This window comes from Triturus cristatus, chromosome 2_2, assembly GCF_964204655.1.
Source record: "Triturus cristatus chromosome 2_2, aTriCri1.1, whole genome shotgun sequence".
Lineage (NCBI taxonomy): Eukaryota > Metazoa > Chordata > Amphibia > Caudata > Salamandridae > Triturus > Triturus cristatus.
The window spans coordinates 782,790,546-782,817,723 of NC_140582.1; the positions used below are offsets into that span (position 1 = coordinate 782,790,546).

The 27,178-nt window shown below is 47.4% G+C and overlaps 1 protein-coding gene across 1 annotated transcript in view; it reads right to left on the reverse strand.

Moving 5' to 3' along the window:
- The window catches only part of PAICS (phosphoribosylaminoimidazole carboxylase and phosphoribosylaminoimidazolesuccinocarboxamide synthase), a 417,483-nt gene that overhangs the window by 187,366 nt on the left and 202,939 nt on the right, over positions 1-27,178 (reverse strand). The window contains exon 11 of the mRNA XM_085642046.1: positions 9,460-9,629. Within this exon, the coding sequence (XP_085498172.1) occupies positions 9,460-9,629 (170 nt within the window). The remainder of the gene's footprint in view (positions 1-9,459; positions 9,630-27,178) is intronic.

The following is a 27,178-nucleotide window of genomic DNA, read 5'->3' on the forward strand; positions in this document are numbered from 1 at the left end:
GGGGGGCCCTGCTATTGGTGGCTTAATTGAATGGTTTTGGCTTATCGAGTTCGCTAATGGCTCCATGTATAAAGCAAATAGAACGGGCGACATCGGGCAGCCCTGTTGAGTTCCTCTTTGGAGCTCAACTATACCCACAGTTTCAGAGTTAATTATTTTGGCCTGGGCTTTATCATATAATTTCTTGAGTAACTCTAAGAATTCTAGGGGAAAATCGAATTTTTGTTAATATTGAAAAGAGAATATTCCAATTTACTAGATCAAAAGCTTTTTCTGCATCAATCATGCGTATTACTATTTGAGAAAAAGTCGATTGCCTGAACTAGAAAGTTTGTATTATTAGTGATGAATCTTTATGGTAAAAAGCCACATTGGTCCTCATGAAACAAATTAGCAGCGACTAGGGTAATTCTCATTGCCATGATTTTCGTGAATAGTTTGTATTCATTGTTTAATAAACTAATAGGCTGATAAGATCCAGGTATATCCGGGGGCTTCCCCTTTTTTAAAAAGCTGACTATAACTGCTTCAACAAATGTTTTTGGTATATGGCAACCTTCCAGAATCGTATTATATAAAGAAAGCAAAAGATTTGTTATTTGTGACAGAAATATTTTATAGAATTCAATTCTATTGATGCCACAGGCTTTCCCGCTAGGTGTGTTTTTTTACAGCCGTATGACTCTCCATCTCAGAGACTGGTGCTATCAACTGAGCTTTCTGTGAGGGTATTAGTCGAGGTAGCGAAATTGGGTTCAAGAATTTGTCTTCAAATCGGGGAAAAATCAGTGAATAAACATAACATGTTTGGGAATGTGCTTTTAGCACACAAGAGTGTTCTTCTGTATTCCTGCACAACTATTTCTGCCCCTCTTATTGGCCTGAATATTGCTTGCTATTTCCTCTTTTTCCCCCTCCTTAATCGGGAGAAGCAGTTCCCGAGCTCATTCAACGGACTGAAATATATGCGATTTCCCTTTAAACAATAGTTTGAGTTTGGATTGTTGGATTATACCGGCTGGTGCGTTGTGGTGCTTGAAGTCATCAATCATGCCTACAAATTCTTTTCGCCGTCATGCTGCAGAGATGGATATATCAGAGTAGATCCTGAAGGAAAAGTTCTCAAGGGAAGTAAAAATGTTTTTTTGAAATGCCTGTGATAAGATCTGTTCTTTGACTCCCGGAAGATGACCAGGATTGTTCTTGAGAATTTGGCATTTGATGGACAAATTGCTGGTACTCGATGTGCCCTATTAATTGTCAAGTCTCCTATCGCTTTTGCTTTTTCGGTCAAAACCACCTTGCGTATCAAGTCGTTTATGAATTGGACCAGTGAATTGCCCGCTTTCCTATCTTCCAGGATACCGACGAATCTCAGATTGGTACGTTGGGCACGATTCTCCATATCATCCATGTCAATTTGTAGTTTTGTTAAATTGCTTCCATGATCGTTATGTTTTGTTTCTAATGAGGATACCTTACGTTCAGCATGTGTCAAGCAAGCTGAAAGTTGATGGAAGTTTTCATTAAGTTGCCCCAGCTGTTCGTTGGTTTTCTGGTATGCTAGTTACTGGGAGAGCTTCATATCTCGTAGCTCGAGTAGGATCTGATTGAGCGTGGTTTCGATATTTGTAGATGATTTAGAGTGGGAGTGCGGTTCTATCGCATCTGGTTCTATTCTGATTGATTCTTTCATGGGTGCCGATAGGAGCTCATCAAATGAACCTTGTTCTGATACCACATTGCAGGTTGCATCTTGAGTGGGTATCGATCGATTGTGGGGGGCAGGAATTGGGGGGTTAGACTGAAACACCGCCTTTGGCCCTCCTACAGCAAAGAGAGGATATATTGACTTTTCTGCTTTCTGGGGTGCATTTTTCTGCTTGTCCTGAGGACCCAAAGGACCTGTAGGCGGTGGATCTATGCACACTATATTGAAATCAGGATCGGACACTGGTGTTGCAACCATGCAGGGTGAGTCATCCTTACTGGCGCTTTGAACAAGATCCATTTTATTCTTCCTTGCCTGCAGGGCTCTGTGCCGGGTTCTAGTGAAAGATGGAGACGGAGATGAGGGCGGGGATGAAGATAGCTGGTCAGAGGGATGAGATGTGATACCAACGGTATTTTCTTGTGATTGAGAATTTTTCCTCCTTGTGTTAGCTTTTTTTGTTTTGCAGCAGTAGGATCTCTAGAAAGGCGCTTCATTGAGTGGACGTTGCGCACTATCTTCTTTTCCTTTTTTGTGGTCTTGTCCTAACTTTTATAGCTGGTTTTAATTAGTTGGGGGGAAAGTGTAGGAGCCGGCACAGGCAGGTCGTAAGCCGCATCCGCAATAGGCGTACCACCTCTGCGGCCAGCTTAGCTCCCTCCTCCACTGGGAGGAGCCTAGAACTCACCGTCCGAGCTACTTAAACCCCCTGCTGTTAATTGCAAAAGTTCTCGTTCTCTGTATCTCCTCAATTTCCTCTTCTTCTTGGCGTTGGCGTCAGTGTTAACAGGCGTTGGGGCATGGCCGACCTGGCTGATCCTAAAACATTCTAGTAACTTAGCCCAGCTCCCCTCTAAGAGTCAAAGAGTCTGTCGTTGTCTCTCTCTTTTCTAATATTTCATTTTTTCCTATTTATGTATTTATGTATAACAATAATAGGATAGACTCTGTATGCAGGGTATTGATGATCTAGAGAGAGGAGGAAGTATTCGATGGGTAGTTAAATACAAATCAATCAAACAGTCGATTGTACCCCTTTACCCAGGACTCACTGGAACCGAGAACGCGATGTTGTGATGCCTTTACTGAGAGTTGAGACTCCCTGGGTTCTGCTCTGTGTGTGTGCACACCTCAGCTCCTCCTCTCTCCTCTCTCTTTTTCCTTTTCTTTCCCCCCAGTCTTTTTCGTGTCTTCTCCAAAACCCCAAACCCCAAAATCCAAATCCAAAAGCCCCACGGCACAGTTTAGCTCAAGTGGTGAAAGAAAACAACGTCTCTAGGCTACTTGTCCCTCTTCTCTACCTTTGGCTCCTTTTGACTCCCTTAGCCTGTGTGTAGAATCCAGTGTCTCCTCTCCTGTGGCAGTTTTCCCTCCAGCAAGCCGTCAGCAGCTGGCACCTGCACCAGTCTACCCCTGGCCCCTCGCGGCACTCTTAGATGGCGCGGTCTAGTGCGTTCTAGTTTGAGGCTGGGTCCGCGATTGCATCCTCATCTATTGCGGCCAAAAAGGGACAGAGAGGCAGGGAGTTTGTAACTCATGCACAATACAGATTGACTAATTGAGAACTGGGAGTACAAAGCAACAGGGTGGAGAGAATATGTAGGAGAAAAAAGTAAACTGCTCTATGTGACATATTGTTTTTGTTAATAAGCACGTATACAGCACAGAATCTGTCATTGCTATCAAGACACCTCACTTCATGTGGGACTTGTCCATTTCTGCTAATTATGACAGCAGGGTTCCTCAATCTCTTGGTGACTGTAAGTTTCTTATTCTTTATGTCTTCTATTCCAGTTCACTAGTATGAAATAGGTTCAGGGTCTGCATAGATTGTTATGGCTTTCATCCGTGATATCTGATAGGTTCTTTGCAGCTTCAAAGTCTATATCCTCAAAGCGTGAGCATTTTACGGAGTAAGAGGGATAACGTGGTAATGCGTGCCTTACTTATAGGAAGAAACGTTATTTATTTATCGAACTTGTACAGCGCACCTTGCAGGCATCCTGGCGCTAAGCAAAGACGACTGTTTAATGTGAGCAGAAACAACAGAAGAAAAGAGCAACATTATTTAGGGGCTCGGAAAAAGCCAGGTCTTTAATCTCCTCCTGAATGGGAGGAGGTCATTCACCATTCTTAACTCCAACGGAAGCATGTTCCAAAGTCTGGCAGCTGTCACACTAAAAGCTGTACCTCCAGATCTAGATTTCTTAAATCTGGGCACTGTGACCAGTCTAGCAGATTCGGAGCGCAGACATCTCCCTGGAATATACCAGACAAATTTCCTCTGCAGGGCGACAGGGCCAGTCTCATGCAAGGCCTTGAACACCAAGCAGAGAGATTTGAACTGGATTCTCTGCCTAATAGGGAGCCAATGCAGCTCGGGACGAGGAAGCAGACCTCGGCCAGCCTAGCACCAGCTTAGCTGCTGTAGACTGGATGCGCTGCAATCTATCTAATTGGAAGTTTGAAGCACCCAGCAGCGCATTACAGTAGTCCAGTCTACTTAATATAATGCCCTGAACTACTAGAACCCGAGCCTGAGAAGGCATTAACAGCAGGATTTTCCGCAGGGTACGAATCATGGCGAAGCAGCTTCCTACCAGTTGGTTGACCTGAGCTTCCAGCGTTAGCTTGTTGTTAAATATAACGCCCAGGTTCCACACCTTCTCCACTGGACATAAAGTCTTAGGGAGATCCAAAGGCCAGAAATTCTCCGGCAGCAACTGAGGGGCCTTTCCTGCAGAGAAATAAAGAACCTCAGTTTTTCCAGCATTGAATTGTAGGGAGTTCAATTTCAACCAGTGCGACATCGCCCTCAAACAATCATGAAATGCTTCAAGCGAGGTCACGTCATCACCCTTCATGGAGAGAATTAACTGCGTATCGTCAGCATAGTTTACGGACATAATATTATAAGCCCTAACGATGGTCATCAAAGGAAGCATATAAATATTAAAGAGGATCGGACTAATTGCCGAGCCCTGGGGTACACCATGCGTGATCCTAGAAAAGGGGGATTGATAAGGAGGCAGGGCCACTGCTTGACTCCTCCCAGTGAGAAAGGATTGAAACCAACAAAGGGCACACCCAGTAACCCCAACCTCCTCCAACCTCCTCAGTAAAATCGCATGGTTGACCGTATGTTCTGCTTGGGTTTTCGGATCAGATAGAACCCGCTCATCAGAGCCTCTCTAACCCAGCCAGAACGTTACCCTCTCCCTAGGGCCTATTCACAACAAGTAACCACAGATATATACCACCTAAGGACAGGGAATTCCTACTATATATATATATATATATATATATATATATATATATATCTAGACCTCTTATAATACAAGTGGCGGCCTCGCGGTCCCAGACGGACCCAGGACTTCCTACCCAGACGGCAGCCTCAGCCTCGCGGTCCCAGACGGACCCAGGACTTCCTACCCAGATGGCAGCCTCAGCCTCGCGGTCCCAGACGGACCCAGGACTTCCTACCCAGACGGCAGCCTTAGCCTCGCGGTCCCAGACGGACCCAGGACTTCCTGCCCAGACGGCAGCCTCAGTACAAGTTCATCCTATGATTACCATAACATACAACAAGGGAATCAGTTTTACTATTTATCAGATCACACAAGAACTGCCAGTTTGAGCACAACCTGTTCTCTGGTTCGAGGGGCTCCTCTCTCCCTTATTCAGTTACCACTTACCTGATCAGGGTTAACATCTGTTCATGTCAAGTCACAGCTGACTAGAAGAATAGGCTACCCTCTTATACAAGAACACGCAGCACATGTTGATTCACTACAAACTGGGTACTTTATTACTCATTACATACGCAATCACATAACATTACTATGTAACACATAACCTGCAAAGAAAAGTGAAAGATTAGGTTGTACACTCTAATAAGAAAGGGGTCGACATCACCTTAGTCGTGTGTAGCCTGCACTCAATGGTCATCTAGGTTCCCTTCTCGTCTGTGCCTCGGCTCGCCTGGAAGTCACACCTCCGCAGTCACGGATCTGTTCCCTTCTCCCTTCTCCGAGTCACTGGGACCTCTTCCTCATCGGCTACTCTCTCCTCTCTGGCTATTCTGCTAGAAGAGTATCTGTCTCTCGGTTTTTCTCCGCCTTCAAGTTTGTCATCTATCTTCCCTGGAATAAGTAGTAGCTTTACTGCTAACGGCTAGATGCCGCCTACGGACTGAAGTAAGTGCACCGTATCTGCCTCAGACTTTCACTAATATAGAGGTGCATTTCCTCATGGAAAATTCCGGCCGTAACCTGCCGCCCACCAAATTCTTGTACCTCCCCGTACCAAGGACACGTTCCCAGCCGGCCGGCCTGATGTAGTGTCTTCGGCATGAAGAAAAATACAATCCTTCGATAAGGGCTGGCCTGAACCGGTTCTCTCCAAGCGAATAACACCTCATAACTAAAACATCACCCTTAACCTAGAAGCATCTCAAGCTGCCGGAGCAGAAAGAAAGATGGAGTCTCTCCCGTTTGAGGCCTACCAGGCCTGAATTCAGCACGGCTCCATGAAATACCCTCACTACAGGACAGGTTATCCCTAATACTAACGAATCTATCCCCTAGGATATGTGTGCAAGCCCTGATCTATGGGGAAGAACACAGGATCATGTCGAAGTGCCTAGTAAATAGGCTCCATTCACTACTCTAACCCTTAGACTTGGATGGTAAGAGACTGAAGTCACACTAATCACCCGTCAACACAATAGGGCTGGGAAAATCGAGCAGTACACCGTATCGAATGCGGCAGACAGGTCAAGCAAAACAAGAGCTCCTGACCGGCCCCTGTCTGCCTGCATTCGAAGCTCGTCCAACACGGTCACCAGTGCCGTCTCCGTGCCGTGCTCTGGCCGAAACCCAAATTGTACCTCCTCCAGAATATTATTCTTCTGAAGATGTTGTGAGAGGTAATTACCCACCACTCTTTCAACAATCTTGGCCGGAAACGGCAAGAGAGAGATGGGTCTATAGTTACTAGGGCTAGCTGGGTCCAGTGTGGACTTCTTCAGCAGGGGCGTCACAAGTGCCTGTTTCCACTGCGAGGGGACCACACCACTAGAAAGTGACTGATTACAGATTAGCCTAAGTGTGGGAAAAAGCTCCGCTTCGAGTTCCTTCCAAACTCTTGGAGGCAGAGGGTCCAGCGGTGAGCCTGACATCACCCCTGAAGAAACCTTACCAAAATCCTCTAATGAGAGGCCTGGAAATTCGGTTAGGAACTTCCCACAAGGCAGGCTCTCAGGGTGGGCAGATGTATTTACATCCCCTACCCATGATCCACTTACATCACAGGGAGGTGTCAAACTCACAGCATCCTGACCGCAAGGAGTTTCCCCCAAATCCGCAATAATTGTATTAATTTTATCATAAAAGTAGCTTGCCAGGCTATCGCATAACTCTTGTGAGGGGGGAATCTGATTCTTACCGCATTCGGGACTAGTCAGGGAGTTTAAAATTACATTAAAAATGCACCTTGGACGATTCTGAGCCTTTAATATGGTGCTAGAATAGTAGTTAGCTTTCGTCAGGTTTATTTCTGTCTTATAGCACCCCATCAACCGTTTCCAGCTGATTTTTTCCTGATCGTTATAGCTCCTCCTCCACTTCCTTGCCGCCTGCTTACATTCCAGTTTCAACTTTTTTAAATTGTCATTGAACCATGGTGCGGAGGCTCTTCCTACCTTCTTATGTACTTTAAAAGGGGCCATTGAATCTAGGACAGAAGAAATCTGTCCACAAAAGGAGACATAGTTCTCCTCCACTTGCCTGCCTTGTAAAAAACCATCTTTCAAATCAAAGACCGGGACTTGACCTTTGTTTCTTAGAAGGGACTTCCAGTCTCTACTAACATAATTAGTAGCAGAACTCCCTGTCTTGGCATTGTCACAAGGCATAGAAACCAACAATTTTACCAAGAAGTGATCTGTCCAAATCATTGGCAGAATGCCCACAACATTCAGAACCTGGTCCCCCGAAAAGATAAAGATCAAGTAGATGACCATCCCTGTGAGTAGCCTCATTCACCCGCTGATGAAGGCCCAAACCTGTACAAGACTGAACGATGTTGTTGTAGCTGGAGTCCAAAGACCCATTCATCCACAAATTAAAATCACCTAGCAGCACTACCCTGGCATGGGTAGCGGCCAAGTTGGTAATGGCCTCCAACAATAACTGCTGCTGCCGCAGACCTAACGCCCCTGGAGGTCTGTAACAGACCACCCCAGTTAAAATATAGCCATGTGCGTCTTTAATAGCAAATCCAAAAAGCTCGAATCCCTCAATAGTATCAATATCTAATACCACACAGTTCCAGGAGTCTTTGTAAATTACACCGACTCCTCCTCCTCTCCCCCGCAGTCTAGGTTTATGTAAGATTTTAAATCCAGGAGGGCAAGCCCAGCCAGGCTCGACCTCACACGCCGGGCTGAGCCAGGTTTCAGTCATGAATAGAACATCCAGTTCTTGGAGTTCAAGTAACAACTGGATTTCAGTGCAGTGTTTTGGGAGTGATCTCACATTGAGCAGTCCGCAAATAAGTTTTCCCTGTCTCAAAAAATCAGAGACTGGAAGGGCAGTCTGCTCCAACATAAAAGTGCCCAGCCCCTCTGTCGCCACTTCCAGCCTACGCAGTTCCAAACTGGAGTAGCAAACAAGGTTACTACCTCCGTCCAGCTCCAACTTACCCCCGACACTTGCAGCAGCGCTGGCGCCGAGCGCGACCATAGCGTGGACAGGCGCAGACGGGCTTGCCTTAGGCGCGCCACCGGCGCGTCCGCGCCAGCCTCAGCTATATGCAGCTCGGGTCCGGGAAGCTAGACCGCTAACCCGACAAGATGGCGGTGCCCCGCAATCGGGAATCTAGTGCTGGTAATAAATCACCCTGCAGTCCCTGTGGCGCAGGATTCTTGCACTCTAAAGGCGGCTGCCACTCAGCCCAAGACCTATGAATATATCTGAGATTGGGGATTCTTGGAGTCCCTTGCTGCTTACTGCGATGGAAACAGGGGACCATTTAGCATTATGCCACTGCTTACAGTCCTGACCTGTATCCCTTGCACTCTTGTGTGCAGTCTGGATCTCTGAACGTTATTATCATACTTAAGTATATCAGATTTATGATATTATGAGACACCGGCCCACAGAAGAGACTAAAAAGTTAAATATTTTCAAGAGGGAATCCAGCTGAGTGTCTTCTAGAAATGGATTTACTCCTGTAGAGGAAGAATTCCCAAGGAAAAGTAGATTGAAGGTAAATAATCTAGCCTACTTCTGACGAATTGCAGGTGACTGATAAATGTCAGAGGTTACAAGGTATGGAAAAACGGCAGTTTGTTGATGAGGACAATAACAATTATAATCTAATCTTTAGATCACTTGAACTTTCCTATACCTTTTACTTTTTGAATCCAAGGTTTCTAAGGTCACCAAATGGAAGTATGCGGCACTACCTGAATGCCAATAACCTGTTCATGATGAATAATTTAAGGTAGGATTGTCAAAGGCCCTCATGGTGAGGGACTCAGCAGTGACAAGCGCTTGCTCATGGTTCCAGAACATCAATATGTCTTGATTTGAAAACTGAGGATGTAAGAGAAGTTCTCTTTCACACAACCTTAAATAAAATCATGCTTCTCAACACAAGTACGAGGAAACATTGCAAATATTTCAAATGCTTTTCCTTTTATACATTCACTAATTTGCATTCAAATACAGAAGGCATCAACTGACCTGCAGATGTGGACTGTGCACTGCTGAACGTGTTCTGCCGCAGCTATGGGAATTCCTCTGCTGGTTGCAGAACGTCGTTTCTAAAATATGATGGGCCGTACCTTCTCTGTTTACTACACAATTTTTTGGAACGTTTTCAACAATCTTTTTCTTTACTGGAATCAATGATTCTGTGAACACAACCAGCATAAAAATCAGATTTTTAAAGAGTTTAAGTTCTACACCGTCGTGCAGGAGGCATTGGATGCAAAAGAGAGAATCGATGAGATTAAAAAAAAAACAAGCATTGAAAATGCAATAGGTCTCGCCTTTGATTAAGTTAAAGCCATTTGCTTTGCTAATGGTATTGTATAGCAACGCAAATGGCTTTAACTTAATGAAAGGCGAGACCTATTGCATTTTTAATGCTTGTTTTCGGACTGCAGTGACAGCGGCACATCGATGTACGCGTGTTCACACTGCTCTCTTCGTTACAGCATGACGTCATGCCAGGTGAGCGTTGTAGGCGAAGAGAAATCCTGTAGAGAGTCATTTTCTTTCTGGATTTCCCTTCTCTTTTTGAAACTCAGGAGCAGCAACATTGTTGTAGTGTCTGACACCAGGGCTGTAAGTGGAAGTTTTTTCAATATTATTATACAAGCCATAGTTGCAGCCTATTTATCGTAAGCAACTAACAACCATTGACAAAGCCAATAGCCCTGACTTGTTATAGGTATGATCTTACTTGTTGTATCATATATCTGGATGCAATGACAGAAACAGCAAAATACAAGTCGGGCGGCACACTGTGCTAAGCACAGATTTTTAGGTGTTTTAAGCCACGCCCTTAATTACATTGGCCACGCCCCTTTGAGGGACCCCCCAGTTTTTTCATCCCACTTAAAGCCCTGGAGGTAAGTTGTGCCTCCTGCCACAAGACAACCACTTCAGCACTCTTGACTGCCTACGACGTCCCCTGGCTGTCCTGCCTAGAGTCAGGGGCTACGCCTCACAGCGGGAACCGCACGATTTATATATAGGTCGTTTCTGAGGAAGGTGTAGGAGCGCCAGGAAGTTCAGCGTGTCCGACTGGGAGTGGCCGCTAGTCTGCCAGGCGCCTACGCCCAACTTTCCCAGCTTCGCGAGTCTCCATGAAGAGTGAAAGCGAGTGGTTTTGAGGGCGAGCTATTGAAATGAATGCAGATGAAAAAATGTGCAGGTGCGGTGCGAGTGAAAGTAATTACCTTGTGAGTAAATACAACACCTTCACAAACCCTCTGAACCACCAGAGGCTTGTAGAGTGAATTTGCGGGTCTCCTAACGGCGCTGGTGCTTTCTTAAACTGAAAAGCAATGTGTGCGGTCTCTGACGGCACAACCTGGAGGTGAGAGCGGCCTCTGTGGTCTCGGGGCCCCCCCCGCACATTGGAGCTGCCCTGCATTGCGGTGAGCCTCGAACCCTCCCGCCTACGGGAGCACTCTACTTCAAGCTACCACCATGTTGCTATGAAGACACCTAGTATAGAGAGCAGGATATCGGATGAAAAGGGCGGGGCTAACCTGTCGGGAGTGCGGTCAGTGGTGGACCAGGAAGGATAAGCTGCAGAGGGGACCTAATGTGAAAGTCAGAGGGGATACAGTCAAAATAGGCCAGAACAAACTACTGGGATGGTAAAAAAAAAAACAACAACAAAAAGTCACTTTTATTTTGCCCTTATGCACTACAGACTGAGACCCGCTACATGTATTTTGCACCGGATCGTATGTGTTCAACAGGATGAGATCCTTAAGCCAACAGAGATGAGGAATGGTGTAAAAGTAGACTAAGACACCTGCATTCTAAAACCAGCCTCCCCAACTGTGTGATCCTGTGCTGAAACCTAGCTGCTACGAACCTGGACAAGTAAAGGTAGTAGTGTCTTCTTAGGCCACCGTCAGCCATGTGAGACCTTATGAGAGCGGAAGTGGGGCCGCGGCCATACTCGCGCCTTGATTCAGTCTCCTGGAGACTCCTCTTGAAGCTCTGTTGTTGTAGACATGGTGGCAGTAGACAGTGTTCTACGTTTCACATGATGTAAAAACAAGCGCTCGGCATTGCCTTGTCCTCCCCTGAAGGATCGCTGCCTTTGAAAGTTTGGAAGCCTCGCCTGCTAAAAGGTTTCTTATCTTTATGGGGCCATGTGTTTGGCCCCATAAAGATAAGAAACCTTTTACGCCAGCAGGAAGTCAGACGAGCCAGTCCAACTGGGACGGCTCTTAAAGAGAAAAGTGCACGTCACTGGAAGCTCTTTTCCAATGGCTGGCCACCATTTAGCATAGACGGTGACGCCAGCCAATGGAAAAGAGGGGCGGGGCTTAAACCCCGCTAGTGAAAGCTACCCAAAAACGTAAAATCTCGCCAGCGAGACTGCGCATGTCTGCGCAGCCTACGCTAGGCGAGACCTAAAAATCTGAAGAGCAGCCTCAACCGGGACGCAGAAGGTTCATTTTGTTTTCTTCATTGGCTTCATGGACTGCATGTCAGCTCTGGTTGTCTATGTTTGTGCATGTTCTGTGGGCCCTATAGTTGCTGTCAAAGGCTGCAGGGCAGGATGTCAGCTCTTTTCATAGTTTGTTAGTACTTTGATATCTATACTTAAACATCTGTAACCTGTGTAAGGAACCTCCTATTATACTACTGCCAGATGAGGGTCACTTGGTTAGACATACCTTATATCTTAGACACAGGATGCTGTTTATTTATTTTGTTTTGGAGTTTCAAAAAGTGATACAGGTCAGAGCGCAGGAACAGAATTTTTTAAAAAGAACAGTTAAAATTCAAACCACATAAGATATCTGTTATGTTAATCAGATTTATAGATGCGCATACCTATCCTAGCGCAGTCTAGCAATCGAGAAACAAGGCAACCATAAACCTATGGGAGCAGAGAATTAAAAATGGAACAGAAAGCTTTTCTGAAAGGCAGAAGTTCAGGAATAAGGGCCTTGTGAAAGTGTGTTTAGAAGGTGTTAAGGCCATTGTCGGCTGATCACTTAGAAATAATTCTATTGCTCAGATAAGCAGGTCCGGACTATAACAGGCCCAGTGAGCATGAGAGAGCAACTTAAAGGTTGCCACTTGCGCATTGGCAGCCAGTGGAGTGACTCTAAAATTGGAGCCACCGATGATCTATTAGGTAAATTACAAACTAATATGACTGATGTATTCTGGATTACATGAAAGCGCGAGAAATAAAAGTCTGTCATGCTTACATTCCAAGATTTGCCATAGTCCATGTGACTGATAATATGAGCCTGGACGATGGTCCAGCGGCAATGCATATGCAGCCAGTTAAAGATCTCACGTAAAACAAGGAGTAAAAGAAGGAGTAGCATAGCAAATGCCACAAACTGTTGTAACTTGCTCTTTCATGGATAACTCCTTAGCTATGATAATGCCTAGATTCCCAGCACAAGTTTTATAAGCTGAAGTAGTGCCAAGATTGGGGGTCCACCACAAACTAGACCAGATGCAAACAGTCTTTCTAAACAGAATCACCTCGGTCTTATCTCCATTCAGCTCAAGACAATGGGCACGCATGCAAAGGGACACCTGTGTAAGGCACTCCACAAGATCAATTCTCATAGTTTCAACTTTTGCGGCAATTGACACTACTAGCTATGTGTCATCTGTATAAGAAAGTATGTGGAAGCCTTTAGATCGAACAATAAATTCCAGAGGTGCCACATATATAATAATAATGTTGGACTCAGAGAAGAACCCTGTGGGATCCTACATGTCACTGGCGAGTGGTCTGATTTGATTGGGGGGTGGGAGGTGAATCGATTGTGTCCAACCCACTACGAATGATTGCAACCATTTGAGAGCTTTCCCATATAATTTGACTCCATGCAGGCGTTCTATCAGTATATAGTGAGCAACCGTGTCAAATGCTGTCAATAAATCGAGAATGGGGGGGCGTGGCTAGCAGCCCACGAAGATGGCGGCAGCCTAGGACAGCTCCGCGTCCGAAACTTCTTCCCGCAACGATCCTGTCATACATCCGGCACGAAACTACGGTGCGAATAATCGCCATGACCCAGGCAGCCCTATGAACTGATCAGATACGATTTTGGCCTGGTAGCAGAGTCGGCTGCAGTACGAGACAGAGCGGAGCGTTTGAGGGCTGGAGTGGAAGGTGAGGCCGGGGCCTCGAGTACATCAAGTGCCGACGACGGAGAAGAAGGACCTCCTGCGCGTGCCCGCGCACTGAAGACTGCTCCCCTCTGAAACGTGGGAGGCCGGCGGAGGCGGAAGAGCTCAGAGACACTCGCTCGGGGTTGATTCGGCTGCCCACTGTAAGCGCGCTGGCCGGGCTCGGCAGCGGGGCACCTGGGGGACAGACGCTGGACCCGGGAGGCGCAAACTGGCCTTGGACGTGGGAGCCTCACCGGTGGCCCTGCGGCGGTGAGAGGTCTCTTCGGCCTCGAGGAGGAGGCAGCTAAACCCCGTCACACACTGGGGCTCGAAGTCTGCGGCAATTAAGGTGAGCGCTCGCCTGCGCTGAATGGGCGGCCCGGGGACTACAGGCACGCTTTGGGCCCCATAGCATGCCCTATGCGCAGGAGTGGATCTGGCGTGTGCACAAGGGCAGCGGCGAGGCACAACACCCAAATAGACACTATCTGCGTGGTCTCACAGATCGCCCTGCATTGACCCTCATTTAAAAGCCAGACGACACAGCAGACGGGCGGATTTCCGACTGGGTGGACCGCGGGTCAGTCCGCTGATGGGTGCGCCGGATTGTGGCCCGAGTGCATAGAGCGGTCTTGAGCAAAGCGTTCTTCGAGCTGCGGAGGAGGATAAGCCGCTGGGGCCGGTAAAACTGACAGGCCGGACGTGGGCGTTGCCCCGTGGCAGGCGGCGGCGACTGCCGGACCTTTCTCCTGGTGTGCCCCCTCTGATTTCACTTATCCATGGTGGTGCCCGCCCTGACTGCCATGGGAGACAAGGGCCAATGTGCGGTGCCCCACACTAAATTGGATAAATATGCATACCGCAGGGAGCAGGCGGACTCGCAGCCTCCACCGACGACTGATGACCTGGCCTAGCACCTCAAAAAAAAAAGGAGGTGACTCTTCAAGATGTGATGGGCGCATTGACCCAGTTGCAAACGTCCATTGGGACAATCTCGACCGACATCACACTGGTACGTGCAGACCTATCCAAAATGAGTACAAGGCTAAAGGAAGTCGAAACGACCACGGAGAATCTCGCCAAGGATGCGGTAGTGCTAAAGAAAAAAATACAGACAATGGAAGTCACGCAAAAGCAGCTTATTGCTAAGCGTGACGATCAGGAGGGGAGATCAAGAAGGAACAATATACGCCTGGTCGGGGTACCGGAGAGTGTGAGGGGACCGGCACTGGATCTCTTTGTCAAAACACTGATTACGGACCAGCTACAGCCGCGTGGGCTGTTCAGCTTCTTCTTGGTGGAAAGGGCACACCGAGTTCCTGGAGGAAGGCCCCGACCGGGGGCCACACCAAGACCGATCCTGGCATGTATATTCAACTACAGAGACAGGGACACAATCCTGCAGGCTGCAAGAGTAGCTCCTCCAATTCGAGTAGACAATGTCACTGTAGCGTTATACCCGGATTACACGGTCGCAGTGACTAAACAGAGACGGGACTTTATGGATGTGAAAAGAGAACTCCGCAACCGTGACCTCAAATATGCAATGCTATACCCGGCAAAGTTGAGAGTTGAGGCGGAAGGTAAGACGTGGTTCTTTACCACGCCGGGAGAGGCCTCGGATTGGATGGAAGGCTGGCGACCAGCGAAAGATGCAAATTAGGCCTGGATTCCACTCCCGGACACTGACACCACCAGGGGAAGACGGACTGGGAACGGCGGAGGGATCACAGCAGAACCCAACCTGATTCAGAGACGTCGCACCCTGACACAGCCGTGGGCTCCGATCGGCGACATGGCGGGCTCCGATCGGCGACATGGCGGGCATTTCAGCTACAAAATTTGAAGACTGGGCCGAAATACTGTACATTATAGACTTTTCGCACTGAACTATGGGATATTCGGGGAGCGAGCTGTGGACGGGGAGTGACTCTTCCCCCCTACGCAAGTATACAGTTATGGGGATTAAGCACTCTGTTGAGTTGGGGTGGCGGGTAGTTTTAAGTCCGGGATGCAGGGAGGGGGGTTGAGGGGGGGTGGGTAAAGTTTATTGAGTTCATTAGAAGTTCAGTTTCAGGTTTGATCAGCATACACAGTATATTGATAGATGACAGATATGGCATTGCTGTGATGGGAAATACACAAGCTGCACAGCACCGCACTGACATAGATGACAGATAAGTCACAAGTATCCACCCCCACTGACGTCCTTGGGCTCAAGACGACGACTCCTCGGACACCTGACCCCCCCTTTAAAGTGTTGTCCTGGAATGTAAATGGCTTGGGGTCAGAATAAAGCGGGCGCTGGTGCTGCAATATTTAAAGCGCAAAGGGCCGGCTGTGGCGCTTCTCCAAGAGTCCCACTTGACAGGGTCGGCTTGTAGGGCCCTAGACAGATGGGGCTTTAAAATGGTGGTACATTCCGACTTTACGTCAGGTTCACGGGGAGTGGGTATATTAATCAATAAATGCTTCCCACTGATAGTTACTGACTCTCGAAAAGACGAACAGGGGCGATTTGCTGCAATGACCTGCCAGTGGGAGGGACAGACCTACAACCTGGTATCAGTATATATCCCCCCGGCTCTACATCAGACAGCATTTCAGGACTTGGGGGACTTCCTCTTGTCACTTCCGCAAGGTGAGTTAATAATGGGAGGTGATTTCAACGTGACGATGGATGTGTCGTTAGATAGATTGCCCCCTAGAGATCCCAGTACTACTAATCCTAAGTTACACGAATTCATTGAGGCCTTGGGCCTAATCGATGTATGGAGAACTCTACACCCGACAGAGCAGCAATATACATTCCACTCTGGGGCGCACAACAGCCTCTCCAGACTAGACTATATCTTTACATTGGCGACAGGGCTCATGGGGGTGACAGAGGTAACACACTTGCCCAGGGGTATATCGGACCATTCTCCGGTGCTTGTTGCCTACGCTGCCTGTACACTGAATAAACATAGGCTATTCCCACTCTATCCAGGATATTTTAAAAACCGTAAAATCAGTAAAGCCCTCCTGGCGATAAACTAAGAAATATTTTGCAGAAAACAAACACACACTGACATCCCCGACGACATTGTGGGAAGAATATAAAACAGTCCTCAGGGGGCAGGCCATTTCGATAGTGACGAACTATAAACGGTCCCAGAAGAAGGAAATAGAGGGTCTTGAGCAGCAGGTTTCCCTGGCGGAAGCAGATCAGGTGTTACGTACAGATGGAAATACGACGTATAGGGTACACATGGCGCAACAAGAATACAAATCATCTATGTGGGAAATGGTGAAAAATAGGCACCTCAAAACACAACATACTATTTATGAACTAGGCGACAAGGCGGGTAGGCTATTGGCTTGGCTGGAACAGAGGGAGCGGGCTACTAGATGGGTGGCACAAATCCAATTAGAAGATGGCAACTTAACTGCGGAGTCCCAGCAGATTGCGGGGGCCCTTGCGGAGCACTATAGAAAGATATATACCCAAGAGGCCACGGCCACAGTCGAGGACAATCTAGAATTTCTCAAAGACCTAAAAATGCCCGTACTGGCCCCAACTGCGGTTGAGGCCCTCGAGAAAGACTTAGAGCCTGAAGAGTTAACGTTTGCGATAGCCGCACTCCACACCGGGAAGGCACTGGGACCGAACGGGATCCCGGTGGAATTATATAAAAAAGCAGCAACGCAGCTTGTGCCTCACTTACTGCATATGTACATCGATAGCCTAGAGAATGGTATCCTCCCCAGAGATCAGAGATTGGCCACAATAGTGGCTATTCACAAACCAAATAACCGCCACACGAATGCACATCCTACAGACCGATTTCCTTGATTAATACGAAAGCCAAGATCTTGGCTAAAGTATTGGCGACGAGACTTCAGGTGCACCTAGCTACAGTGGTACACCCGGATCAGTCTGGGTTTATGCCTAATCGCAATACCGCCCTTAATCTGCGACGGCTCCACGAGGTCGTCGCACGCCGGTCCACTATAGAGGAAGATGCCGTCATTCTGTCTCTTGATGCCAGAATGGCGTTTGACTTGGTGGAATGGCCCTTCCTGTTTGCAGTTTTGCGGCACCTGGGATTTGGGCTCAAGATCTGTGCCTGGATCCATTTATTGTACATGCGACCGCTGGCGCGGGTGGCAGTAAATGTCCATATATCAACCGACTTCCCGTTGGGGAGGGGAACAAGACAGGGCTGCCCCCTCTCGCCGTTTCTGTTCGTGCTGGTTCTGGAACCATTGGCGGCCTGGATAAGGCAGGACCTGGTGATCCGTGGCTTGAAATGGGCAACGGGATGGGAGGATCGCATCTCCCTGTATGCGGATGACATATTACTGCACCTGGCATCCCCAGCGTGCTCAATTAATAGTCTCCTAGACATCTGTATGTCGTATGGGCGGATTTCTGGTTATACTATTAACTGGGCAAAGTCACACCTTTATGTGCTGCGGGGCTACCCACCGCGGCTCCCAAGAGGATGTATAATACAGATAGCGGAAAAGGGATTCAAATACCTAGGGATATACATAACACCTGACAGATCGGAATTCATTGCTGAAAATCTTACACAGCCCCTAATATGGTTCCGCAGAGACGTCAAGTACTGGCGTTCCTTACCGCTGACGCTACTGGGAAGGGCGGCTCTTTTCAAAATGATGGCGCTCCCCAGGTTCCTATATGCACTGCAGAACACGCCCTTCCCGGTGTCCCCAGCGTACTTCACGGCAATAAACACAGAAGTGACCAGTCTGCTGTGGGATGGGAAAGCGCCGAGGATAGCACTCCATAAATTAACTCGAACCTGGTACGATGGGGGTATTGCTCTCCCCAATATCAAGACGTACTACTGGGCCAGTGGCTGCATGTTCCCGGCGACGACACGGCCTATCGCATGGATAGACACTTGCTAGACACTGTTGGAATTATGGGTGCACTGTACAACAAGGTTAGAAGGCATAATCTTACGGGCCCAACGGCCCATACGGTAAAAATCTGGTTTGAGGTTCATCGTGCATTAGGATGGGAGGGAAAGATTACACAGGCAACGCCATCATGGGACACAAAACGACTTGGTATGCTACGTAACACTAAGGGGTTTCGCCATTGGGACTTGATAGGGATCTCGCGAGTCGGGGATCCGTGGAAGAAAAAAGAAGTAGTCACGTTCGCTCACTTGCAGGCTGAATATGGGCTAGCGAATACTGAAAAATATTGATACCTACAGATTAGACACGCTCTCATGGCCGCAATCCCACTAGGCACACAGCTAGCGGAAGCGTCACCGCTAGAGGATAGACTTCTCACAGAGAATCTAAACAAAAAAGCCATATCTCAAACATATCGTAAAATAATTGATAACCAGCCGGATCCCCTAAAAGCCCTCAAGTCCAAGTGGGAGTCGGAGATAGGAGAACTAGACGACAGACTGGCAGGACGCGCTCTCATCCCCAAAGACAGTAGCGATATCATCAAAACTACAGTTGATACAAATCAAAATCCTCCACCGTACTTATTACACCCGAACACTCTTACATAAATTACATCGGACAGACTCACCGCTCTGTCTCAGACAATGTGAAGAAGAGGGGACTCTCTTCCACACCCTCTGGCTATGTCCCGAAATTGTCCGTTACTGGAAGGCAGTCATGCGCACCCTCTCGCAGGTTACCAAATTAACGATTCTCCCAGAACCAAGGAGATGCCTCCTTAACGTGTGGGAGCCTACGGACCTGTACCGCACAGCGCAAACTTGGGTAAAAATGGGTATGATGTTGGCGAAGTGGAATATAGCTCAGCACTGGGGATCCTGACAGACTCCTACACTTCCCCAGTGGATTGAAGCTATGGATAAGGCAATGATTGTTGAAAAGGCAGTATACATTTATAGAGGGTGCCCCACAAAATGGTCTCTGATATGGGGAGGGTGGAATGAATACTGCGGGAATGTGTGCGAACCCCAGAGGGAGGATCCAGAATCAGATATAAGCGATTAAGGGAATCATTGGAGAGGAATGTATGATATTATACAATTTGATTATAGGTGCTGGGACTGAGACGCACGGCGGGGCTCAATATCAAAACACTGTCATTGAAATGATACAGCATATGTCAAATGACCATATACTTGTCAATGGTTTGGCTCTCATGATGTGTAATGCATATAATGTTTTGATTATGTCAGAAAATGTCAATAAAAATATATTTTTTTTTAAATAAATCGAGAAGGATTAAAACCTCCAATTTACCTTAATCTACAATGGTCCTGATGTTATCAGTTACTGCTAAACAGAGCTGTTTCTGTACTATGGATCACTTTAAATCCTGCTTGCATAGTGTAGGAGGCTGGCTTAGTATATGGTGCACACTTGTTCAAGTGTAGCATTTTGCACTAATCCAGACAACCCTTATGGTGATTTTAGTGGTCTTAGACAACCTTAGAAAGCTCTCTAAGTGGTAGTTGTGGAGAGCAGCCTTCAGGCTTTGTCCAGAAAAAGTATTAAGAAGCTTGTTTTACCAGATCTAATCATATAGTGTAGGTTAAATGAAAAAGAGTCACACAGTGTAGTTATAAAAATATGTCTATTTATTACACAACACTCACTAACATACTCCTAGCTGGAGATATCAACTATACAACAATACTTCAATTGCAAGAGGTAAGTAAGCAGAATACACAGTGGTCTCCAGGGGAGACCAAACCATATACTAAGAAAGTGTAATGCGAACTGCGACCAAAGTCGGGACTTGGACTAGGAGACTCAGAAGAGCTGGAGACCCAAGGACCCACCCAAGGTAAGTACCCAGGAACCCCACGGAGGCTATGTGCAGAGTGGGAACACAACTGCAAAGTTGCAGTTGCAATTTTCAAGACGAAGGACCCTTCCCGATAGACCACGAACCAGGACACCTACATCAGGGAAGTCGGGTGCATTGGTGCGAAGTGACATCAGAAACCGCCGTAGACAAAAATGGATGACTTCAGAAAAGATGATGCTGGCGAAGAAGGTGCAAGAGTTGGGTGGAATCCGGGGGTAGATTCTTGTCGAGAAGGACCTGCAAGCAGAGGGGACAGAATCTATGCCACTAGGAGTTGACCAGGAGGCACGGAAGAGCAATGCCCACCGATGACGGAAGATGCAGAGTGCTGACGGTGACCTTGTCGTCGCAGCTGTGGAGACCAGGCGACACTGAGGAAGACTGGGAGCCGTGCACAAACTGTCTCACTTCGGAAGTCAAGAACCAGGGGGTCGGTGTCCGGCGGGAGCACTAACAAGCCTTGGCAGCAGCAACAGGAATGGAAAACGATGAAGGAGCAATGTTGGGACCAGCAAGGTCCAAAGGACTCACCAAATGCAGGAGAGTCAGAGCAGGCCCCAAGCAAGGGGAGTCCACTGAAACAGGATTAGACCCTTGAGAGGACCCATAGGCCGAATAGACAGTAGTCGCAAGAGGACCTCGAGCAGCTCACCAAAGATAAAGGCCCACGGGGCAGAGGATGTGATGAGGACAAAGATCTTGGCAGGAAGAGATGCTGGAGGCTGAAGCTTCTTGTAGCCTGAAGATCTTGGGGTGTAGCACAAACAAGCCTTGGCAATGGCAAGTTGATGCGGTGCACAGGGGTTTGGTCCCAGCAGTTCTGACGAGGGATGCTGGCCTCGAAATTGCAGCGAGGACAGGTCAGGCCTCAAGGGAGTTGCAGAACCACCACCTGTGTTGCTGAGACTTTTGAAGTCCAGGGGACATCAGGAGCAGCAGACCGGTTAGCTTCGTTATAGACTCCTTCACTCCAAGGGAGATTACTTCAGGTGTCCTTGAGGCCCACAGGTCTGTTGATGATCCTGGAAGAGGCACAGACACAAACGACGAAGATGACTTGCAGAACAGCGAGACCAGGAGCAGCAGGAGTCTTCCTTGATGCAGTCTCGGTTCCAGGCGAAGTCCAAGTGTCCAGACGGTCGAAGGGTGACATGGTTTTAGGCTTGAGTTTTGTCCCATGACGAATCAGAGGACCCACCCACGGGTAAGCCCTTTTATACCCTAAGAAAGGGGTTAGGACGACTCAAGGGTCTCTCTCAGAGGAGGGGTTGGAAAGAGGGGAGGATACTACCACGTCCTTTATCCAGTTTCACGCCAGACTGGGAGCCAAGGGCTCTTAGAACTGCTTCTAACTAGAGTATGTAAGGAGGGCACCAAATCTGCCCTTCAAAGCAGTCTGGTGGCGCTGGCAAGCGCCCCCACCCCAGCCCAATACATTAAGTCCTGTCTGAGGAGATGGTCACACCTCCCTGCGACAGGAAACCTATTATCCTACCTTCCCCTGCTCAAGCTTGGCTCAGCAGCAGGAGGGCAGAATTGTGTTCAGCACTAGCTTGCAGTCAGATCCTGAAAGGCTGTAACCGGGAGCACAGGAGGGTACCCCAAGAGAGCACCCCAGTACATGGGATCATACTTCCAACACTGGAATCAGTGTTGGGGTATGATTCCAACATGTTTGATACCAAACATGACGGGGTTTGGTGCAGCCATCTCATAATGACTAATGTCCACTATATGCATTAAAATGGCTGACCACACTAACAAAGCCTGGAGAATCGACTACAGGGTTTCTCACACGTAAGACCCAGAACCCTGCCCTCAGGATTGAACGGCCTGTCTTAAGGGTGACTTCTAGGTTTTAAGTGTTGTGACTTCAGATATAAGGAAACTTAAGTCATAAGTGGTACTAGCTATGGCAGGCCTGTAGTCACAGTTTTGAGTGGTCTCCCATGGGTGGCATAATACATGCTGTAGCTCGTGAGAGACCCCTGGCGTACCTATGCCCTGGGTACCTTAGTACCATATACAACGGACTTACAAGGGTACACCAGTAGCCAATTGGGGAGGCACCAAAGTACTTACCATCGCAAATTTAGGGAGGAAGTACAGTGGCTGAGGTCCTGAATAGCAGGATCCAAGCCAGACTAGTCACAAAAACATACTGAAACCAGCAAAAAGTGGGGATAACCGTGAAAGCAGATCCTACGTAGTATCCAGCACATTGTTATCTTTCAAGTATCGATGGAGCTGCAAATTTATATGTTTTTTGAATTCCTTACCCTAGAAGGGTAATAGAGAAATAGGGCGATAGTTTGACAGCTCCATAGTGTTAGCCCCCAGTTTTTGCAGTAAAAAGTAGCTGATTCTAAAGACAAGTTAAAAACTCTATTATCCAGGGGCTAAGTAATTTGGCATTAGCCTATAGAAAATATAAGGGCACGGATCATCAGGCGATCCTGTCTTAGCTCCGAGCATGGCCTCTTCACCCCTAGATGTTATTAAGGTAGCAAAAGCATTCAGGGCAGCCACAGATATGAGATGTGGCGAAGACCAACCTTCTCAGTCAGTTAGGGCTAGGTTCAACAGTAAACTCTGAATAGATCTTTGTGATTTTCTTTCTAAAAAACATCAGCTATAAGCGCGCAGAAAGAATCTGACGCCACAAAGGCTTGTTCAGAGGCCGACGGGTGTGCAACTTCCTAACTAGCTTAAAACAGCCCTGGAAGAATTCTTAGTTTCCTGAATCCTGTGAATAAAATGTTTTCTGTGGCCTAGACATTTTAATTTATGATAACTATTAAGATTGTCTTTAAAAGCATTTTTGCCTAATAACGTTTTTGTTTTCTGCCATTCCCTTTGTAGCCTTTTACATTCTCTTTCCTGGCTGAGTATCTCTGGGCGTACCACTTGGCCGTGGGTGAGCGTTTGGGTAATTTGCTAGTCATTAAGGGGCTAAAATGATAATAACCCTCCCCATGGCCAAATTTGGATTATAAAGAAGATCCTGTCAGATCTGTAGAATGCACCTGATCTGACACTCTTTTTTTTTTTTTTTTTTTTTTTAAAACCTTTATTCTTGAAAACATGGACACAGCTATTTAGCCGACATCCCGGAGGTTCGGCAGCTTTGAGAAAGCAAACAAGGAAACGTCCACAGTGCATAGAGGAGAAGCAAAAACGGTTCTATTTTAAATAAACACAAACTCACACAAAACCCCAGCAAGGCGAATGACACTGAATACCACTGGTGATTGCCCCTTAGGGGAGAGCAGACCCCCGTCGTCTAACAGTCACAACTCTGTGTTAAGAGGAAAAAGGGGGAAAAGCAGAGGCCCAAAAAGTCAATTATCAATCAGAAACATATACAAATGCTGGAAAGAATGTTAAGGAGAGAGCTGTTCATCGGGGGGATCCAAATCAGGGGCAAGACATATGCCACCCCTATACTGGTTCCACCTCCCCCAAATGGCATGCCACTTCCGGGGGCGCCCTCTAGCACAATATACTGTCTTTTCCCTCAGCATACTCCAGTCCATGTTTTCTTTCCACGCATGATATGACACTCTTGAGTCGCTTTTAAAACAATGTAATTTCGATATTTATTGCCATACATATTTTTATGGCTTCCTGGCTAAATAATTGAAATACTATTTGCTATGGCTTGGGTATGCATGGCTATAGCCAAGACTTCTTGTTTATAATACGAATGTATATATGATAAGTAGTTACAGGGACTTTCAGTTAGCCCTCTTTACTCGCTGGTCCACTGTAGAATCATTCACATTACGCCCATCACAGCATACAGTCTGCTCCAAAGGGTCAGCCCACTTCAACCATTGGCTTACCTGACTGTGTCCGACAGCATTGGGCTCTTGCACAATTTGCACACAATAAGTAGTTTCCTTCAGAGTCAGGGACGAGGGTGCAGTGTGTCTTTTACATCACAAGCAAATATATCAACTTTTCTTTTTTAGACGTTTTGACAATGCTTATTTTACATAGGGGAGGGACCGGCAGCTTCCCCAACACTGATATCAGGCCACTCGTTTGTTGTGTGTCTTTATGCAAAAACTATTCAGAAACAAAAAAAGGTATTGGCATGGCCAAAAGGTCAGCAATGAACACCAAAGCTATTGGCTTTGCCAATGCCTGTTTTTAGATTAGTTCTCTTCTCTGCCTTCAGCATATGCACAGCGTGGATACTGGGCAGGTATTGATAATGTAGTTAGTTTCTTAAAGCCTCCTCACTCATTTCCAGCTTGCAATAGTAATACATACGTGACCGTGCCTATGCTATAGGTCCGTAATTCTCTAACGCAAATTGGTCCAGGGTGTAGCTAAATGTGGTGCAGGGTCCACCGATGAACGTATAGTGGTGGGCACTTATTTCAAATGGCTGTGCTCAAAAGTTGCTTTTGAGTTGGAGCAGCAGTGCTAATGAGTTTGCCACATTGTTCCATTCACAATGACATTTCACAAGATTTGTTTTTTCCAGGCCTGGGCGTAGCTGCGGAGTTTTGCTACGCGGAACTCCGTGGAGTTACAAAAAAACTCTGTGAAGTTGTGCGAGTGGCAGAGTGCAGTGCAAACTGCAGTTTGTGCTGGTATTCCTGCCGCTCAGGTAGAAATTCTATCTGAGCGGCAGCTCGTGCTCGTGAACTTACAGTTCGCAATCGCAAACTTTCTGTTTGCGATCGCAAGCAGGGAAAAGCACCGCTGCACATCGCGAAGCAGAGTGCGGAGTGCAGAAAACTTCACCGCCCAGGCATAGTTTTTCACGCAATCATTGTGACTTTGAGTTTGTGCCTATTAAAAAGCATAATATCACTTTTTGCAGGTTTCTGCTGGATGGCTTGTACCTCAAAATTCCACCAATTTCTTAAAACTACCCTGTAATTCATTAGGGCTATAAAATACTAGCACTGTGTGACTGGTATAACGTGACACAAATTTTAGGTCAGTGTTTTTAATTGAAGGTCAAATTAGATCCAAGTGAACTATGAATAAGTTAAAGAGTAGCACTGTGAACACGCAGCATGGCTTACTTTATGACAGGAGGTACTGCCCCTGTATTGAAATTGGCCATTTGGAAACCTATTGCTAAGAAAGTGTTGGTGTACAGCAGTATATGGTGTCAAAGGCCTATTTAAAATCTAAAAAAGCACTATTCTGTAGTCAGGTTTAATTACTGAGAGTTGACTTAGCCATAGAGGTAAAGAAGATACAATTATACATCGTAGAGTGCTACTGCACTCCATGTCTGTGATGGTAGTAACAGCTTCTAGTCATTCATCTAATCTGATAGAGACTTCTGATCGCAGATTCCTTACCTTGGAATTATCCCCAGATGTCAGACTGGATCTGGAAATGTTTGGTGAATAGTACCCCTGCGCGCTGGTAGGTGGCGTCGTTCAGCTCGACGTGGTGTCATCCATGCTGGAAGTGATGTGTGTGGTGCCTATATAGGAGCCACCCCAGCACGTGGACGTAATTTATTTTCTTTCCACGGCAGTCAACGCAGATCTGGAAAAGAGCTACCCCCAGTCACCTTTTTACCTGACCTTTTTTAGGCCCTTTTATCGAAGATTTTTGAGACTTCATCTCCTGGTGTGGCAGGAATGTCCATGAGGAAGGATGGTTTCAAGCCCAGTGGCTCGTGTCACCTGCAAATGTCAGTGACGGCTTCGCACCTCATCTGCCTTTGGTCCCTCTAGCACGACCACAATGCCAAGACCGGCATTGATAATCCAGCCATGCACCCCAAGACCTTGAGGGAGTGATCCCTCAAGTTCCTTGCTGCTCGAAACGCGACGCTGCAGCAGTCTCAATCCCGGTCGAGAGGAAGGTCCCGGGATTGGTCAAGGAGCCATTCCAAACGCTTGTCGTTGCAGTTGAAGGCATCCGGGCATTCATGTCCGACAAGCATAAGAACAACAAGAAGTCAAAGAGGTCTTCGCCTTCACCCCATCTGTCAAAGTCATCGAACGAGACAAAGGAACCTCAGCATTTGAGGCTTGGCTCCATGGTTGAGAATGCGCAAAGGCTGTCTCCACGCATCCTTGAGTTTCCGGGAGCCAGATCACCCCCCACCCAAATTTGTAAGTTTTATAAGGTCATGTACCTCATATTTGGGCAGCCCGTCCCCACTGGTGCACCCTCAGGGCCTGTGAGTTCAGTAGGGGCCCCTATTGGTTTTGCGCTGGCGGGCTCATTCCTGGCGCTAGTCGGGTCCCTTAGATCCATGGACGAATCTAGACCAACGCTGGTGCCAGCTCCATTGCCGACTTCCACAGCGGCATGCCTATACTCATCCCTGACTACGACACGGAGCTTGATAGGTGTTGTCCGACACTGGCTGGAGGCATTCCTTTGAGGCCGGTGCCTGTGCCCTATTCCTATGGGCTAGGACTTGGGGATGATTGGGTGGGGCCACTGAACCCTAATGAATACCAGCCTCTGGATGTCACTGCGGACATCTGGTGTGAGAATCAGGCGGGGGCCAGTGCTCTAGACACCACCCCAGGTACTAGCTTGGTCTCCTTCTGACTATGGAGGAGGGAGGCTCATTTGCTAAGGTGGTGAGGAGGGAGGCCGAGGTCCTGCTCTTTGTGGAGGTCAAGACGAAAGTCTTGAAGAGGTGCTGCTGCCGGGAGTGAACCCATCTGAACTCTTCTCTCTTTTAACGAAGCCCTCACAGATGTCTATGTGGGGTCTGGTCCAAGCCCTGCACAGGGGCTC